Source organism: Babylonia areolata, chromosome 18 (genome assembly GCF_041734735.1).
Source record: "Babylonia areolata isolate BAREFJ2019XMU chromosome 18, ASM4173473v1, whole genome shotgun sequence".
NCBI classification, from domain to species: Eukaryota; Metazoa; Mollusca; class Gastropoda; order Neogastropoda; family Buccinidae; genus Babylonia; species Babylonia areolata.
In genome coordinates, this window is record NC_134893.1 from 56,475,631 (window position 1) to 56,490,630 (window position 15,000).

General features: G+C 42.2%; 1 protein-coding gene across 1 annotated transcript in view; it reads left to right on the forward strand.

Annotated features, from left to right (window-relative positions):
• The window catches only part of LOC143292939 (uncharacterized), a 36,305-nt gene that overhangs the window by 19,303 nt on the left and 2,002 nt on the right, over window positions 1–15,000 (forward strand). The window contains exons 3-4 of the mRNA XM_076603643.1: window positions 1,923–2,075; window positions 4,076–4,245. Coding sequence (XP_076459758.1) covers window positions 1,923–2,075; window positions 4,076–4,245 — 323 coding nt within the window. The remainder of the gene's footprint in view (window positions 1–1,922; window positions 2,076–4,075; window positions 4,246–15,000) is intronic.

Sequence of the window (15,000 nt, forward strand, 5' to 3'; positions counted from 1 at the left end):
TACACGGTGTTCGGGGCAGTGAATTCATACCCACTGTGCCTAATGCTCAGCATTGGAAGTCGGGGCCAATTCATCTCCTTTCGCCCTTTTAACCTCCCCTCACAGTCGAAGCCATGCAGGTAGCCATTCACAGCTGGGTGGAGTGAGGAACATCGGAGTAAAGTGCCCTTTCTAAGGACACAACACCATGCTGGACAGTGCCATCAAACCCTGATCGTTTTCCACAAGTTTCCCTTTTCATGAAGTAACTCTTCCTGGATGGCAGCGTCAGAGTGACTTTTATTGCTAAGTTGTGACTTTTTAACTAAGCAGCGGCATGTTAACTAAGTAGTGAGATTTAAGCCAACAGTGACGTGTTAACTAAGCAGTGACGTTTCAGCAAAGAAGTGACGTGTTAAGAAAGTAGTCACGTCTTAGCTAAGTAGTGACGTTTCACCTACGTAGTGACGTGTTAACCCAGAAGTCACATTTTAGCTAAGTAGCGACATGTTAACTCAGTACTGACGTGCTAAGTAGTGACGCTTTAACTAAGAAGTGATGTTTTTACCTAACCAACCAGTTATAAGCAAACAAGCTGTCCATCAAAACTGACCACCTGTTACTAGACCAGACCAGATCTGGCGAATCAAAGAGCGAAAGAATCATCTGCGAAGCATACTGACAAAACGGGCAACATGATTCACGTGCTGATCAACAGACCAGCACACCGTTGTCTGACCGCATGACCCAGTGACCAACTGATCCATTCATCTGCTGAACAGCAACTTGCTAAGCCACTGGCTTCTTTCCAGAAACACGCTGTCACTTCTCTTCGTTGTACTGGATTGTTTTTCTGTTGTTTTTTTCTGTGTGAAATTTAGACTGCCCCCCCTCCACTCCCCCAGAGAGAGTGTCGACGCCACAATGCAGCATCAATCTCTTCTTTTTTTTTTTTTTTTAATTCTGTCTGGAAGTGTATCTGTTGCACAATATCACATAGTGGATTTCTTTTCTGCTGAACTTTGACAGGTACAACCTTTATGTTGCCGTAGGTTCTTTTTACACAATAATGATAATATATTGTACTTAAATGGCGCAAACTCCCCACAGATGGGCTCTAAGCGCCTCATATAAAACAGTACATATACAATAGTGATTTAGACAACACAAAAATACATGATGACATTGAAGTGGAAACAAGATCAGTATCCACCAATACAAAACTACAATGAATAATCGCAGGAAAAAGGCACAACACACACACACACACACACATACACACACACACACACACGCACACATACACATACACACATACACACACACACACATACACACACACATACACACACACACATATACACACACACATACACACACACACACACACACACACACACACACACACACGCACGCACGCACGCACACACACGTGCGCTATGAAGTTCATGCTGCACACGAGGTCCTCGCCTTATTGTCTTATCCTTCCTTCTCTTACATGTGTCGTGCACTAGTCTGTTAAACCATCATATTTCTTCTTCTTCTTGCCTATTCTTCTTCTTCTCCTTCTCCTCCTCCTTCTTCTTCTTCTCCTCCTCCTTCTCCTCCTTCTTCTCTCTCCTCCTCTCCTTCTTCTTCTTCTCCTCCTCCTTCTTCTTCTCCTCCTCCTCCTTCTTCTCCTCCTCCTCCTCTTCTCCTCCTTCTCCTTCTCCACCTCCTCCTTCTTCTCCTCCTCCTTCTTCTTCTTCTTCTCCTCCTCCTTCTTCTTCTCCTCCTCTCCTCCTTCTTCTCCTCCTCCTCCTCCTCCTCTTCTCCTCCTCCTTCTTCTGCTTCTTCTTGTAAGCTATCTTGATGATGATGATGATGCATCCCGTTCTTCTTCTTCATCTTATCATCATCATCATCATCATCATCATCATCATCATCATTTTTTGGTGTTTCAGAGTGGTTCGATGCGGTGAGAGCATTGCTGTGTCTGACCCTGATAGTCAACCTGATGGCCTGTGTGCTGGCGGTGTACGACAACTGTCTGAAGAAGTACAACCCTCTCTCCTACTCCCTGTCTCGGCGTGTTGAAATCACCACGGCTGCTGCCGGTATGGGCTCTGTGCATCTGTGTGTGTGTGTGTGTGTGTGTGTGTGTGTGTGTGTGTGTGTGTGTGTGTGTGTGTGTCTGTGTGTGTGTGTCTGTGTGTGTGTCTGTGTCTGTGTCTGTGTGTCTGTGTCTGTGTGTGTCTGTGCCTGTGTGTGTCTGTGTGTGTGTACGCGTGTGTGCATAGGCCATGTCCCGTCACGTTCTGACGCCGCTATGTAACTGAAACTGCAGTTGAATTTTTTCTACAGCTGGTGTCATCAACAAGTTTCATCTTCGTCTTCTCACTGACTCCTCCACTCCCCTCCCCACTGTCCCTCCTTCCATTGCACTTCTCTCTCCCCCCCCCGTCCCCCTCTGTCTCTCACGTCATCCTTGTTTCTCTCTCTCCCCCGCCTCCCTCGCCCCCCCCCCCCCCCCCTCTCTCTCTCTCTCCCTGACCCACTAACCTACACTTGTTGTTTTTGTCACGACGCATGGCCATTATGACTGCTGGTACCAGGAGGTGACATCTCTTTTCTCCTGTCTGACTGTGTGCCTTGTTATTCGCAGTCATTGTTTGCCTGGGCCTTTCTTGATCCATGTCTGTAGTATGTCTGCTAGTATTCCCTCCCTCTCTGTTTTTCTCCTTATGTATGTATGTCTGTATGTGTGTGCGTAGGCTTGGGGGTGGATGGGCAGACGTGGTGTGTGTGTGTGTGTGTGTGTGTGTGTGTGTGTGTGTGTGTGTGTGTGTGTGTGTGTGTGTGTGTGTGTGTGTGTGTGTGTGTGTGTGTGTGTGTGTGTGTGACCACCCTCCACATACAATCCCCCGCACACGCATACATGCATTTGGTTTTTATCATACATACAGCCGCCGATATTTTCTCCCCCTCCACTAGACCTTGAGTGGTGGTCTGGATGCTAGTCATTCGGATGAGACGATAAACCGAGGTCCCGTGTGCAGCATGCACTTAGCGCACGTAAAAGAACCCACGGCAACAAAAAGGTTGTTCCTGGCAAAATTCTGTAGAAAATTCCACTTCGATAGGAAAAACAAATAAAACTGCATGCAGGAAAAAATACCAAAAAATGGGTGGCGCTGTAATGTAGCGACGCGCTCTCCCTGGGGAGAGCAGCCCGAATTTCACACAGAGAAATCTGTTGTGATAAAAAGAAATACAAATACAAATACATAAGTGCGGAGAACTGCAGAGAGGTCGGGAGGGAATACTGACAGACATACAGACATGGATTAAGGGAACTCTCTGAAGTTCCACGTTTGTGTATGACAAATGATGTGACAATTTTGTTGAAACTATCTAAATTCAGAAAAAATATTATGGAATTAAAAAAATATCCTACTTGGCTAGATTTATATATACATTGCGTAAGTTGATGTCAGTGCAGTTTGTGTTTTAAAAAAATAGACGCTTTGGTGTTTAGGTAATCCTTTGAACTCAGCATCATTTCATATACTTACAAACTCATTATGTACCGTTAAAAACCTCTTGAGTGTCATAGTACGTATCACGTACATACACATTGACATCACTGACGACGTCATCAGAAGAAGGGAAATAACTCTGGAAGGCTGAAAATTCACATAGTTTATGTAGAGTGGTATATCTCCAGACGATTTTCTCAGTTTTCGGCTGATTGTTTTGCATAATGTTTTACGACTTGAAACACCACCTTCTAATGTCCACAACCCCCCTCCCCCCGGCACTGAGGGGTTTTGATTTGATTAACCTCGACACACATACATTATTGACATGTATGGTTTTTGCCTGATGTTTCTTTTGTTCTGTTTTTTTTTCTTTCTCTTCTTCTCTCGTGTGGTGTTTTAGGAATAAATCTTGACTTGTCTTGGCTCTGTCTTTCGTTCTGTTCTTCTATGAGCCACCATGGGTGTCTATTTTTTGAAAAAAACCCCAACTCATGATCTGACTTGGCTCACTCACTCACTCACTGACTCACTGACTCACTGACTGACTCCCCTCCACCCTCCCCACCCCCTGCCAGGTCTGATGGGGGCCTGTGGACTATCGGTGTACACCATCATGATGGAGCTGCACTACCAGGAGTACTCGCGGCACTACTTCGGGCCGGCCTACGCCGTCACCGCCACGGGATGTGCCCTGGCCCTCCTCGCTGCAGTCCTCCTCTGCGCCACAGGCAGCTCTCTGCGACAGGTACCCTGAATTGAATTAAAACAAATAAACAACAACAAACCCCCCAAAAAAAACAAAAAACAAAAAAAAACCCACAACAAAAACAAAACAACAACAACAACAACAACAAAAAACCAACAACGTGTGATACTGTGGTACAGGTACCCCCGAACAAAAAGTGATCCTGAAGGAAGGTACCACTAACAAAACGTGATACTGTAGGAAGGTACCCCCGAACAAAACGTGATACTGTAGGAAGGTACCCCGAACAAAACGTGATACTGTAGAACAGGTACCTCCGAACAAAACGTGATACTGTAGTACAGGTACCTCCGAACAAAACGTGATACTGTAGTACAGGTACCCTGAACAAAACGTGATACTGTAGTACAGGTACCTCCGAGCAAAACGTGATACTGTAGTACAGGTACCTCCGAACAAAACATGATACTGTAGTACAGGTACTCCGAACAAAACGTGATACTGTAGTACAGGTACCTCCGAACAAAACGTGATACTGTAGTACAGGTACCTCCGAACAAAACGTGATACTGTAGTACAGGTACCCTGAACAAAACGTGATACTGTAGTACAGGTACCCTGAACAAAACGTGATACTGTAGTACAGGTACCCTGAACAAAACGTGATACTGTAGGAAGGTACCCTCGAACAAAACGTGATACTGTAGTACAGGTACCTCCGAACAAAACGTGATACTGTAGTACAGGTACCCTGAACAAAACGTGATACTGTAGTACAGGTACCTCCGAGCAAAACGTGATACTGTAGTACAGGTACCTCCGAACAAAACGTGATACTGTAGTACAGGTACCTCCGAACAAAACGTGATACTGTAGTACAGGTACCCCGAACAAAACGTGATACTGTAGTACAGGTACCTCCGAACAAAACGTGATACTGTAGTACAGGTACCTCCGAGCAAACCGTGATACTGAAGTAAGGTACCCCGAACAAAACGTGATACTGTAGCATAGGTACCTCCCAACAAAACGTGATACTGTAGAACAGGTACCCTGAACAAAACGTGATACTGTAGAACAGGTACCCTGAACAAAACGTGATACTGTAGTACAGGTACCCTGAACAAAACGTGATACTGTAGCACAGGTACCCCGAACAAAACGTGATACTGTAGTACAGGTACCCTGAACAAAACGTGATACTGTAGCACAGGTACCTCCCAACAAAACGTGATACTGAAGTAAGGTACCCTGAACAAAACGTGATACTGTAGCACAGGAACCCCGAACAAAACGTGATACTGTAGCACAGGTACCCCGAACAAAAACGTGATACTGTAGCACATGCACCCTGAACAAAAACGTGATTCTCTTTTACAGATACCCTGAACAAAACAAGACACTGTAACACAGGTACCCTGAAGAAGAATTATAAAGAACGTGTGATACTGTTGTGCAGCTACCCCGAAGAAAACGTGATACTATAGTACAAGTACCCCGAACAAAACGTGATACTGTAGTACAGGTACCCTGAACAAAAACGTGATTCTCTTTTACAGGTACCCTGAACAAAAACGTGATTCTCTTTTACAGGTACCCTGAACAAAAACGTGAATCTCTTTTACAGGTACCCTGAACAAAACATGACACTGTAGCACAGGTACCCTGAAGAAGAATTATAAAGAACGTGTGATAGTCTTGTACAGCTACCCCAAGCAAAACTTGATACTGTAGTACAAGTACCCTGAACAAAAAAATGTGATGCTCTTTTACAGGTACCCGGAACAAAACGTGATACTGTAGAACAGGTACCCTGAACAAAACGTGATACGTAGTACAGGTACCCCGAACAAAACGTGATACTGTAGTACAGGTACCTCCGAACAAAACGTGATACTGTAGTACAGGTACCCCGAACAAAACGTGATACTGTAGTACAGGTACCTCCGAAAAAAACGTGATACTGTAGCACAGGTACCTCCGAGCAAAACGTGATACTGAAGTAAGGTACCTCGAACAAAACGTGATACTGTAGCACAGGTACCTCCCAAAAAACGTGATACTGTAGAACAGGTACCCTGAACAAAACGTGATACTGTAGAACAGGTACCCTGAACAAAACGTGATACTGTAGCACAGGTACCCCGAACAAAACGTGATACTGTAGTACAGATACCCTGAAGAAAACGTGATACTGTAGTACAGGTACCTCCGAGCAAACCGTGATACTGAAGTAAGGTACCCCGAACAAAACGTGATACTGTAGTACAGGTACCCTGAACAAAACGTGATACTGAAGTAAGGTACCCCGAACAAAACGTGATACTGTAGTACAGGTACCCTGAACAAAAACGTGATTCTCTTTTACAGATACCCTGAACAAAACAAGACACTGTAACACAGGTACCCTGAAGAAGAATTATAAAGAACGTGTGATACTGTTGTGCAGCTACCCCGAACAAAACGTGATACTATAGTACAAGTACCCCGAACAAAACGTGATACTGTAGTACAGGTACCCTGAACAAAACGTGATACTGTAGCACAGGTACCCTGAACAAAAACGTGATTCTCTTTTACAGGTACCCTGAACAAAAAAACGTGAATCTCTTTTACAGGTACCCTGAACAAAACATGACACTGTAGCACAGGTACCCTGAAGAAGAATTATAAAGAACTTGTGGTACTCTTGTACAGCTACCCCAAACAAAACGTGATACTGTAGTACAAGTACCCTGAACAAAGAAATGTGATGCTCTTTTACAGGTACCCGGAACAAAACGTGATACTGTAGAACAGGTACCCTGAACAAAACGTGATACGTAGTACAGGTACCCCGAACAAAACGTGATACTGTAGTACAGGTACCTCCGAAAAAAACGTGATACTGTAGCACAGGTACCTCCGAGCAAAACGTGATACTGAAGTAAGGTACCTCGAACAAAACGTGATACTGTAGCACAGGTACCTCCCAAAAAACGTGATACTGTAGAACAGGTACCCTGAACAAAACGTGATACTGTAGTACAGGTACCCTGAACAAAACGTGATACTGTAGTACAGGTACCCCTAACAAAACGTGATTCTATAGTAAGGTACCCTGAACAAAACGTGATACTGTAGTACAAGTACCCTGAACAAAGAAATGTGATGCTCTTTTACAGGTACCCGGAACAAAACGTGATACTGTAGTACAGGTACCCCGAACAAAACGTGATACTGTAGTACAGGTACCCTGAACAAAACGTGATACTGTAGTACAGGTACCCTGAACAAAACGTGATACTGTAGTACAGGTACCCTGAACAAAACGTGATACTGTAGTACAGGTACCCCGAACAAAACGTGATACTGTAGTGCAGGTACCCTGAACAAAAAATGTGATACTCTTTTACAGGTATCCCGAACAAAAAAATGTGATACTCTTTAATAGGTACCCTTAACAAAACATGATATTGTAGCACAGGTACCCTGAAGAAAACTTGAAATTGATACACTAGTTCGTGCGCCTCCGAACAAAGCGTGATGTCACAACCTGAAGAAAACAACAACAAATTAGGACCCTGAACAAACAACCCAAACACGTGTGATACGTTTGTCCAGGTACGTTATCCAGGTGCACTGAAATAATGAGACCCCTAGAAACAAACGAATGTATGTGTTACTGTTTTGTCCAGGTTGTACCATTAAAAATTCCCACGACACCAACATGTGCTACGAACACTTTTCTTCTTCAGGGACATCGTCTAGCTACGCTCCAACATTGTGTGACACTGTTGTCTTGGTATACTGAAACATGCGTAACACTTTTGTCCAGGTACTCTGAAGGAAAAAAACACCCCGTGCAATTCAGTTGTACAGATACCCTGAAAAATGTGTGACACTTTTGTTCAGATACATTGTCCAGGTGCACAGAAAATTGTGACACTGTTGACCAGGTACCTGAAGAAAAAATGTGTGACACTTTTGTCCATTGTGTGACACTGATATTGAGGAATACTGAATCATCACGACACGGATCTCTAGGTACCCCGAGAAAAGAATGTGATATTGCTATCTAGGTACGTTGCCCTGTGATGTTGAGACATTTTGACACTGTAATCAAGATACACTGGACCATGTGTGACACTTTTATCTACGTAGTACCCCTGAAAAAAGAAAACAACAAACATGTGTGACCGTTTCTATTTCAGGTGCGTTGTCGGAACAATGCGTGGCATAGTTACCTTGGTACACTGAAACATGTGTGACATTAATCTCCAGGTACACTGATATATTGTAACGCTGTTCTCCAGGCACTCTAAAGAAACATGTGTGACAATTTTGGTTCAGGTATATTGTCCAGGTACACTGAAACATACAAGACACTTTCGTCAAGGTACACCGAAAACCAAATGTGACACTTTTGTCAATGTTACTAGTACCCTAAAACAACAACAACAACAACATATGTGACACTGATATCTAGGAATACTGAAATATGCGTGACATATTTGTCCAGGTACACTGAAAACACGTGTTAGACTGTTGGTACCCTGAAAAACGTGTTACACTTTTGTTCAGGTACATTATCAAGTTATGGTGAAACATTGTGACTTAGTTATTTTGGTTCACTGAAATATGACTGACACTTTTGTCGAGGAAGTTCCCCGAGAAATACGTGTGTAACACTTTTGTCCAGGTACGCTGTCCAGTTACACTGAAATGTTGTGACACTGTTGTCCAGATATACTGAAACATTGACAGTTGACCAGATACACGGAAACATTGCGACAGTTGACCGGGTACCCTGGAACATTGTGACAATCGTCAAGATATACAGGAATATTGTGACAGTGGTCCAGATAGATTGAAACGTGTATGATGGAGTTGTCTAGGTAGACTGAAACATGTGTGACAATGTTGTTCAGGTACACTGAAACATTGTGACTCATAAATTTTATTCTGGTACATATAAACATTTGTGACACTGTTGTCCAGGTACATTGAAACATGAATGGCACTGTTATCCAGGTACACTGATACATTGTGACACAGTTGTCCAGGTCCACATAAAAATGTATGATAGTGTTGGTCATGTAAATTAAAAAATATGTGCCATCCTTTAGACCTTGAAAACACTGGTCCATTCATAGCCAGACACATATAACATTGTTAGCATTGGAACTCCTGTAACACCCTCACTGAGAAACTATAAAACCATCATCTAGCATTTTGGTTGTAACACTTGTTAATAAAACTGATGGTTAATAATGGTCATTGGCACACTTGTTACACGATTTATTAGGCAGTTGAAACACTCTGATCATCGATGCACATGTAACACTCTGGTAGTTGACACTATGTAACACACAGGACACAGAGATAATACCACGGATAGTCATTTAGTTGACCAGACATTTGTAACACTTTACATTGACGTATAATACACCTTAGATTATCAGCTTGTGCTTATTAACAATTGATATTTCCGCAATATGCTTAGGCTATATATTGTGAATATATTATGATCAGTGTTGACAGCTTTTTGCGTCCTGTGCAATGCTTTAACTAATTCGTTCTATGCAGTGCTAACAAGCGATTCAACTTTGCAGCCTGTTCTCTGTTGAACAGAATATGGATGTTGAATTTCATGGGCATATGCGTGTGTGTGTGTGGGGGGGGAGGGGGCGGGGGAGGGGTATGGGGGTATGGTAGAGGGTGATTATGGTGTACTGCTGTGATCCATATCAAAGTTGAGAAACACTCGCTGATTGCTCTATGCTGGTGTTTGCATTTCGCTTTCACATATGACAGTGGAAAGGATATTCTCATTTATGTTCACGGGAGAAAGTTTTTTTTCCTCTTCATATCATCATTTCATTTCTTGTGAGGAGAAGGATGTTCAACATTTTTTGTGCTTTGTTGTTTTGTGTCCGAAAGTTTCTTTAAACGTGTAGACATGTGACACACAACTATGTGTAAAGATGTGGGCTGAAATGCTGCTGCTGTTGTACAGTTCACTCTGGCCACTGCTGAAATGTTTTCAGTGTGACACAGCTTCTGATTGGTATATTTGCATGTTGAGCAATTCAGCATCGCATTGTCCCACATATCATCATGTATATGCTTATGATCTCATCCTAACGTTGGTTAGGACTTCACTGCCGTATAATTATTGTTAAAATCTTGGATAAAACTATTACAGAGTTCAGTGCAGTTTCACTTTATGCAGACAAAAGCGTGATACTTTCTTAGGCCTATCAAAGAAGATACGTCAAAACGACACTTTTCCAGCAGAATGTAAAAATTCAATTTCCATATCACATGAAACCCGGACACACATTTTAACAGATGCTTCGATTATAAAAATCACATATCTAACTCTTTATCCACAACATAAATTCGGAGCGTAGCAGTGTTTAACGTGGCTTGAGATTTATTTGGATGAAGACGTCAGCATTCCATAACTCTGTCCTCAACATAATGTCTTTCATGACTTTAGCATGACAGTATGGCAGGTGGTCACATCAAAGCATGAGGCTCGTCAAGTTTTAACGTGGCAGTGAATTAACTAATCGTCATTAACCTCTTGACTGCTGAACCTTGGTGCAGTCAGGTCAGTGTGCCATCAGATTTACTGCATTTCTTACTGTTTGTGTACCTTTGAATGATACTGTTGACTCGAATAACCACAGGTGATATAACCATAAAAGTAATGAGTCCAAATACAGAATAGTGACTGACGTCCTGACATGAAATCTGATCTCAGTGAGGGGACAGCCCTTCGCGGACGAGCATACTTGTCAGTCGGGAGGCTTTAGTTCGTGGGTTGCAGCTTTAACGTATGTACGAGTAAGCTTTTTCGCGTGTGATCGTTTTGAACCCGCCATGTAGGCAGCCATGTTCCGTTTTCGGGGGTATGTTCTTGTTTACATAGCCCATATAAAGCTACTATGGATTACAGGATCTTTAACGTGCTTATTTGATCTGCATACATAGACACACGAAGGGGAGTCAGGCACTAGCAGGTCGGCACATACAGTGACCTGAGAGAATCTTCACCCTCAATCCACCAGGTGCGCTGAAGCAGGGAATCGAACTCAAGATAAGCAGCGAGAATCCAGCGCAATATCAGTTCGGCCACCGCACCCAGCACTAAACTGGCTCTGCCACGGCGCTTCCTAGTTTGGGCTGCCGTTATCTACAGAATTTAACCCTTTCACCGCTAGTCAATTTAGAGTACAAAATTCCCTTGTGCTATAAACACAGAAAAGATGATGTCTAATAAACAGCTGGGATTCCCCCTGTGATGTGTAGAACATATGGCCTATCCCACCACCGAACATAAAGAGCAGTAGGTTCATGGACAACAGACCCATGATCTGGTCACCTTTCAGTGACATTGGTCCTCTTCCTAGCTGCTGCATACATGCGAGTTTGGCAGTGAAAGGGTTAAACATGACAATATTTAAAAGTTCTTCTCCCATTAAAAAAATATGTCAGCGAACTTTTGCTTGAGTTTTTAAGTAGATGATGCGAACTTCCTTTGACGAGGCTCCCAACATGCTGTTAAGCAGAATCTTAGGCTCTGTTTATCAATATTTTCATATACTATTCAAGGTATTTAATGAAACGTTGGTACCAGATGCTCAGTTTTAAATTGTTTGTAAATGAATCTCAACGGTTGTGGGTTGCAGCTTTAACGTATGTACGAGTAAGCTTTTTCGCGTGTGATCGTTTTGAACCCGCCATGTAGGCAGCCATGTTCCGTTTTCGGGGGTATGTTCTTGGGGGTATGCTAGAAACACAACGGTTGTGAAGTTAAAAAACAACCCTTTCCTGTGGTGTTGAACAAATTACAATCAGCCTGTAGTTTTTTTTCATACGTCTGTATGACCATTGTCACTATGTAACAAAAAAGATTGGTTTGTTACCGTGGATTATGCTTTACTGACATAACTGCATGTGTGCTGTGTATGGTCGCAGTTTTGCATTATCACCAGTGTCGTGGAAGAGAATTGCAAAACGTAATTCATGTCATGAATTTGCTGTTTCTTCTTGCATGCGTTTTGTTTCAGGCACACACACACACACACACACACACACACACACACACACACACACACACATATATATATATATATATATATATATATATATCGGGTGTCTCCCAAAAAGTGAACCGCTTTTTGACAAGTATTTTCTCTGTGATAGAGAAACCGAATTCATTGAATTACCTTAGGGTAATTACCTTAGGGTATCATCAACAAGTCTGAAAAATATCTAAAATGTCAAATTATACGAGTATTGTCAAATTCAAAACAGAATGTCAAAAAATCCAACATCAGAGGAAAACTCACTTATTTCAGTTTATGCTCAATGTGGCCTCCATCTTCCTCCACGACTAAACGAAGCCGTTTCTTCCATGCAGAAATGCTTTTACGTATTTCTTCCACCGATATCTCCTCCCATGACATAATTATCCTGTCCTGCTCGGTCAGTTTGTCTCTCACTCGCCGGTAAACTTTCTCCTTCAGAGAGTCCCATATGACATAATCCATTGGGTTACAGTCAGGACTTTGTGGAGGCCATTCATCCTTCTTGATGAATTCTAGTGTAGCCTCCTCCAGATGGGCCTGGGTTACCCTACTTGTGTGTGAAGGAGCCACATCTTGCTGAAACACGTAATTGTTTCTAGGATCAAGACGCCTACAATCCGGGAGAAGATTGTCATCCAATAACTGAATGTAGCTTTCACTATTAACCTTGGCTCTGTCAGTGTCAATAAAATGAATGTTTGTTTTCCAGGGTACTCCAGCTGAAAACTATCTTTTTTGAAAATCTAGAAGTCTCATGATAGACGCAAGATGGCTGAATTTCTCGTTTCCGTTTCCCATAAACGCGATCGTTTTGGCGATTTTTTAGCTATCTCTAACGTAAAGTCTTTCTCGTCTGTGAAAATGATCCTTTTCACATCAGTGGCCTAGTAGCGGCCATTCAAGTTACGAAAGCGGGTTTTTCTTTTCTCTCTAACATTTTGGTCCCTCCTTGATACCCGTATCCTCTTGAAGGGCTTCAGCTCCAGTTCTTTCGCCATTCTTTGCACAGAAGACTTGCTCACTTGTAAATTATTTGCAACTGCTCTAAGAAATTTGTGGGTCCGCCTGGGATTGAATCAGTTCCTGAACACGGTCCTTGTTCTCCTCCGAACATGCAGTCTTGGGTCTCCCATTGCCAATTTTACGTGCTACTGACACTGTAGTATGTATTTTAGTGATAAGTCTATTTAGAGTGACATGACTCCACCCCTTGCCCGGAAATTCCTTTACGATCCTTCTTCCACCCCAGCCTTTCTCCTTGAAACAGTTTTCAATGGTAACCTTATCACTTTCACTCAAAGGCATGGTTGATCCTTCCAAACTGAAACTTAGGACAGAACTGATTTTGGATACAGACAACAATAAAAAAAAATCAACAGACTTGACACCCAGACAAGCTATTTTTAGACTGACACTGATTGACAGATGCCAACACCTGGCATGAACATGATGAAGGTCACATTGCACAGCTCTGATATTTGATTTTTGACATGCTGTTTTGAATTTGACAATACTCGAATAATTTGCGTCCGAACGTTTAGATATCTTGCAGATTCGTTGATGACACCCTCAGGATACTGTGTGAAAATTTTCAATCAATTCGGTTTCTCTATCACTGAGAAAATACTTGTCAAAAAGCGGTTCACTTTTTTTTGGGGGGGGACACCCGATACATACATACATACATATATATATATATATATATATATATATATATATATGCATTGGAAGCACTGTTGCAAACTTATATGCTTAATGTTTTGTATTTTTATGGGAAACTCACCCATTGTAAGCATTCTCCTTGTCATACCGATTCAGTTGATTCGTCATTGATAATATCGTTGTTGGTTCTGATCCGAGGAAAAACAAATAAGAGGGAAGAAATCTTCACACGGAATGAAAACAGAAACTGATAATCGCTTATGCATATAATTCCTTGTGTCACTGTACATGCGTGATACACTGTTTTTTTTCTCTCTCAGAAAGTTATATAACCTACATGGCCGGCTGATATATAAACCACCTGTTGTAAACTCGATATCGTATGTGTGTGGATTTTTTTTCTTTTCTTCAAATGACCCATATATTGGAAGCTGTCAGTCTTGGGTGACAATAGAGTTGTGCTTTGAGTGGTCATCGACACAGTGTTGGTGTGGCTAGACAGGCCAGTAAGGGTCGAACAGTCACTCCTACACTGTGTATTGGTGAAATCGGACGCTTGTCAGTCCGTTTGTTCCAGTATATATTGTTGCTTTTATCATGATGTTGTTGTCGCTTGATTTCAGGATGTCATTGTTTGTGCAGTTAATTCGTTATTTTTTTTTCTTTCCTCAAGTGTGTTGAACGCGCCCTTGTTCATGTCAAAGGTTCATTTTGCCATCGTATGATGTGAATTCTCAGTGTGTGATCTTGATATTCTGACTGATATGAATTAAATTATTTGTGGTACATAGTCTGCAGATCTTATACTGGAGTGTTGATTTTTTTCCTCAGCATGTGCATGCGAGTGTTAATCACCCAGTATTCCTCTGTTTTGCCCCATCATAATGCATGGTGATGTCATGAGTTTAACAGGTCTTCCTTTGAAAAGCTAGAAACACAACTGAACTATCATATATTAACCACCTTTATGATGGTGATGATAAACGACAATGATGATAAAAATAACGGTGGTTGGTTTTGATGTTGAAGACGAGAATCATTGTTGCTGCTG